The following is a 5,748-nucleotide window of genomic DNA, read 5'->3' as shown; positions in this document are numbered from 1 at the left end:
GTCACTTCCAAATTTAAAAACTAAAACAAACATAAAATTAAACAAAAATAAATAAATTATTTAATTAAAATAAGATATTTATTTAAAATTTATATGATATTAATATAAATTTAATAAAAATAATTAATAAATTCTACAAATAAAACTAAAGAAAGATGTATCTAGTATATATATATATTTATATAAATCTTCAATGTGAGCCTTGGGCATTTTAGGGATTGTCTAAGTGGTATTTGGGTTACCAAAAGAAATCATTATAGATAGTCACACGTCCAACCCCATCAACCAAAAATTTACCAAACACAAATAAATTATCAAATTCTCTCTTTACATGAAGGTCTTTCCTTCAAACCAACTCTTCTCCAACAATCAGCCAAGCTGCCCCATTTATAATTCCCAGACTTGTATATGAAAAATCCCACTAAGTTGCCTTCACCTTTAAAGCAAAGCAACAATTTTTATAAAGGGAACCTCCAAAACATGTCAAGAGTTGAAGGCAATGGAGCTCCTAAGCAATATCCAGAACGGACTAGGCGCATTCCCACACCAGGGAAAGCAACTATAATTGCAATGGGCAAGGCCTTCCCTAGCCAACTTATTCCTCAGGAATGCTTAGTCGAAGGCTACATTCGGGACACTAAATGCCAAGATCTCTCTATTAAGGAAAAACTGGAGCGTCTGTGTAAGTTTTTTATTTTATTATTATATTTCTTTTTTGTAGTGTAGCTACCAGTAGTGACTCCTAGAGATTAAACCTTCATATTTTTTCTCTTTTCATTACTAGGCAAAACTACAACTGTGAAGACAAGGTACACAGTGATGTCCAAGGACATCCTAGAAAAATACCCTGAATTAGCAACTGAGGGCTCTCCAACAATAACACAAAGGCTTGAGATTGCCAACCCGGCAGTGGTGGAGATGGCGATGGAAGCAAGCCTTGCCTGCATCAAAGAATGGGGAAGGCCAGCTCAAGATATCACCCACATTGTCTATGTCTCCTCAAGCGAGATACGGTTACCCGGTGGTGACCTTTACCTTGCCAGCCAGCTCGGCTTAAAGAATGATGTTGGCCGCGTTATGCTCTACTTTCTCGGTTGCTATGGTGGTGTCACTGGTCTTCGAGTTGCGAAGGACATAGCCGAAAACAACCCTGGAAGCCGAGTTTTGTTAACCACTTCTGAAACAACAATACTTGGTTTCCGACCCCCAAACCAGGCACGCCCTTATGACCTCGTTGGAGCTGCACTCTTTGGTGATGGAGCTGCAGCTGTTATAGTTGGAGCTAACCCAGTAAAAGGCATTGAATCTCCTTTCATGGAACTCAACTATGCAATCCAACAGTTCTTGCCAGAGACTCAGAATGTCATAAATGGTAAGCTCTCTGAGGAAGGTATAAACTTTAAGCTCGGGAGAGACCTTCCTCAGAAGATCGAAGAGAACATTGAGGAGTTTTGTAAGAAGCTCATGGCCACGGCTCAACTGAAGGACTACAATGATCTTTTCTGGGCTGTCCATCCTGGTGGTCCCGCCATTCTTAATAAGCTAGAGACTACTTTGAAACTGAGCAGTGATAAGCTTCAGTGTAGTAGAAGGGCCTTGATGGATTATGGAAATGTGAGCAGCAATACTATATTTTACGTTATAGAGAATATGAGGGAGATTTTGAAGAGAGGAGGAGAAGAGTGGGGACTTGGCTTGGCATTTGGACCTGGCATTACCTTTGAAGGGGTTCTTATTCGAAGCCTTTAATCCATCAATCTTCATTAATATGTTATATATAAATATAACTTCATACACACATACATATATGAATTAACTAAAAGCTAGAGGGAAAGTTGGGCTGCATGATCGATTGGTTGTTTAAAAGAAATGGGATTCAAGGATTTTCCTTCTAAGAATCAAGTTTCTTGTAGTCTGTTTTTTATTTTTACTTTTTTCTTTTTTCGCTGTGAATAAAATGATGCAAGAAACCATGGATTGGAGAACAAGATTATTTGTTTTGCTGCAGTGTTATTTTAACATCTTTTGGTTTCCTCCACTTTCTTGGTCCTCTTTCAAATTAAGCATAAAATGGCATGAGCACAAGGAAATTAAAATTACAATTGTAGACCTCAGATTGATCACGAATTTTATGTTTGTCGACCTATCCTTTCAACTAGGTCACACATCTTATTTTGTTAGTCATTTTAGTTCTTGCTTTTAAAATTGTTATTTAATTGGGAATATGCGCATTTGGTACATGTGTTATGGCCGATTACAGTTTTGTCACCTTCTATTACGAATAATTATCATTTGGTACCCTATCATTGTAAAATCAGTCAAAAATGGTATCCTCTACTTGAATTTGGTTAATAATTTTTTAAAATGACAAATTTGCCCTTGCTTAACATGAATTAATTTATTTTTTTAATGAAAATATGCGTAGTTGGTACCCTATGTTTTGTCGAGTATAATTCTAGTACTCTGTATTACGAATAATATTATCTTCTAGTACCCTATAATTGTAAAATCAATTAAAAATTGTATGAAAAATAGACACAAAAAAAAAAGAAATATTGATTCAAGCCATACAAAAAATTAAGAACATCATTTAAAACTCACCGAGTTCACAAGGTCAAGCTCGTTATAAGTTTAGCCATGGATATTTCGAGTACTTTCAAGATTGATATATCATGTTATGTATGATTTTGTATTTAAAATTTAAATATGGATATTATGCATTTTGATTTGAATTATGTATATGATTTTCATTTATTGTTGGGAAACGTTGAGAACTACTCACTTGTAGGAGTAGTTAACTAAAATTAGACACTAAATATATCTAGTTAAACTTTACCCATTATTATCATTAGATTTCACAAATTATCATTATTTGAGCACATGGTTTTAAGTGTTGTTGTAGTGTGTATTATATGTGTAATATTATAGTTAAATTAGAAATGCATTCTAATTGTTTGCTAAAATGTTTAAAGAAGACACTACAAGAAAATGAGGTCTTTACCTACCAATTGTAAGTGTAGGTAAAACTAGCCTAATAGTGGGTAATATGGTTTACCTACCAATATTGAATTGGTAGAGATTGGGAAAGAGTCTTTACCTACACTTATTAATACTAGTAGGTAAAAGAATCAGTGGACCCTACTAAGTTATAAATCAATATTGATGAGTCATCAGATGACGTGTTTGATGACGTGTCATCCTACGTGTCTGTTGACATGGTTTCCATAGTAGCATACACGTGGCATACGTCAATACCGCCACTTGGCATCTTGTGGTTGCTCCACGTGTCAAACAATAATTTGTCCACGTACTACAAGAAATTCGAATGATTGTGTTACTTATCTCCTTTTTATCGGTTATGTGGCACTAAATGATTGTTCCACGTGGCATGTTGTGGTATACCTATTTTTACCTACACTTATTTATTGGTAAGTAAAGTTTTTTAGATAGGTAGTTTTAATTATATATTTAATTTAAATTAAATAAATAATAAATGAAAGTAATTAATTTTAAAAATATTTAACATTGTTAAACAAATAAATTATTTAACATTAATAATAAAATAAACAAACATATATTATAAAATATTCATTGCTTAACGATGAGTGTTAAACTAATAACATTTCATAAAAAAAATATCAGCAAGTCTATTGCAAGTCATTACAAACTCAATAATGTCATTTTATTGATATTCTTCTTATTCTTCACTTTGGGATTATTGCACGAGAGACTCCTTTTTCTCTAACTGAACTTGTGAATGTCGATGATGGCTTTGGGAGGTGGACACCGACGATGGCTGTAGGTGGGGTTTAGGTTGGCGACAATGAGAAGATTATATAATTAATTTCAACACAATAATTATCCCCAATTTAATGGATGTCAGAAAACATGACTTATTATTATGGGCATTTATGACACTTGATATACCAACATATATTAAAAAACAAAATATATGAGACATCAAGTCTCATAATCACCAACATAAAATAAGTATAATCATTATTCAACATCACAGACCAAAAAAGAAAAATCAAAGTAACATAATGATCCATATCAGAAAAAAAACATATAAGTCAACATTCAAAACTACATTTATTAGGCAATATCCATCGAAAACTAGAATTCAAGTGATAAAACAAAGGAGTTTATATGCAGTATATATGAACTATTTACAAGCATCCAAAATTAGAAATAATGCTTAAAAAACCACACCTATAAATCAAGTACTCAGAAACAATGATAGACTAAATGAGTGTGACAACCACTTTGAACATTTTTGCAGATAAACAAGCAAGACTCAAAAATCTCAGTTTCAAATTGATTTAGTGGCCTCTATATTTCAAATCGATAAAAATTCAAAAATAGAATCTAAACCAGAAATACAAGAAATATCCAAAGCCAAAATGTAAACAATGACGAAGATAATATAAACCAGAAAGCAGAGCATGCTAAAAAAAATCAAATTGCAACTGAAGAGCAAAAGCTGTAATGTCACTGATCTCAACTTAAAATTAAACATTATAGCAACCATATAATCTATAAGCATTATCAGTAACTAGCAAGCATATGTTAAACTCAAAATAAAAATTAGATGTCTCTTCCCCTTTTTAAAAAGAAAAGCATATTCATATATATAGTCAACGAACATAATACATAAATCAAACACCAAACACAAAATTTTCACACTTAAAACTCAAAATAAAAAATCACATGTCTCTTCCCCTTTAAAAAAAAAAATCAGATTCAAAACATATTTGTATACAGAACAAAAATTCAGATTCAAGTAAATTTAGTCGTACAATAAAATCAAAGAACATATAAAAAAAACATACTAAATAAACAAGATCATGAACTAAAACAAAACCAGTCTATGACCTTAGACAAAAAAAAAAAAAAAAAAAGGAAAATACAACTAAAAGCCTTAGAACATATGACAAGCAAATTTGGATTGAGCAGTGGCGATGGCTGCCAAGGGTGTTACAATTATCATAAGGATTTCAGAAAAAAGAAAGTAATATGAATTTTTATGGGCATTTACAACACTTGGTTAGCAACATATATTAAAAACACATGAGCACACCAAGTCTCATAATCACCAACATAAACTAATCATACTTATTATTCAAATATCATTAGCAAAATATCTAAAAAGACACATAAATCTTCAAAATAGATCATAAACCATACTCCAAAGCGATTAAAAAATAGACCAAACATACAAATATCTTACACTTATCCTCATAATACCAACCAACAAGCTAAAAATCAGATTGAAAACTTGTTTATTATTAGAAAGACTCTTCAAATAGATACAAACAAAGATATTTCAAAACAACATAATAACAAGCTTTTCAAAATATATCATAAATAATACTGAAACAGATTGACAAGTCATATTCAAACTTGTATAAATCTCACAATAATTAAACTCAAAATACCACTGACAAACTTTAAATGGAACAAAGAAGATAAACACAGAATAGTAAGAAACTACATAAGATCAATCTAAGATAACTACAACAAAATTAAACCAAATTCGAGCCTTTTCTTAATATCAGTATGAAACATAATACCAATTCTTAGTTTGTTTGCATAAACTTTAAGCTTCAGTTTCAATGTGACTAACTTCCAACTCAGAAAAACTACTAATAGTTATACAAGTTAGAATGATTCAAATCATACAAGTTATTTATTTAGAAAGGACATAGAACCCAAAATTTCTTTAAAATCAAATCAAAGAACGAAAAT

General features: G+C 31.6%; 1 protein-coding gene across 1 annotated transcript; it reads left to right on the top strand.

The window, feature by feature from the left end:
* Positions 1–438: 438 nt before the first annotated feature.
* On the top strand, positions 439–1,988 carry LOC133780549 (type III polyketide synthase A-like). The gene is made up of 2 exons (XM_062220220.1): positions 439–682; positions 785–1,988. Exons 1-2 carry the CDS (start codon positions 481–483, stop codon positions 1,747–1,749), a joined length of 1,167 nt encoding a protein of 388 aa, XP_062076204.1. The 5' UTR covers positions 439–480; the 3' UTR covers positions 1,750–1,988.
* The last annotated feature ends 3,760 nt before the right edge of the window (positions 1,989–5,748 follow it).

The sequence above is a fragment of the Humulus lupulus genome, chromosome 5 (assembly GCF_963169125.1).
Source record: "Humulus lupulus chromosome 5, drHumLupu1.1, whole genome shotgun sequence".
Lineage (NCBI taxonomy): Eukaryota > Viridiplantae > Streptophyta > Magnoliopsida > Rosales > Cannabaceae > Humulus > Humulus lupulus.
The sequence above is the reverse complement of the archived record's forward strand: the minus strand, read 5'-3'. Positions and strand labels throughout refer to the sequence as shown.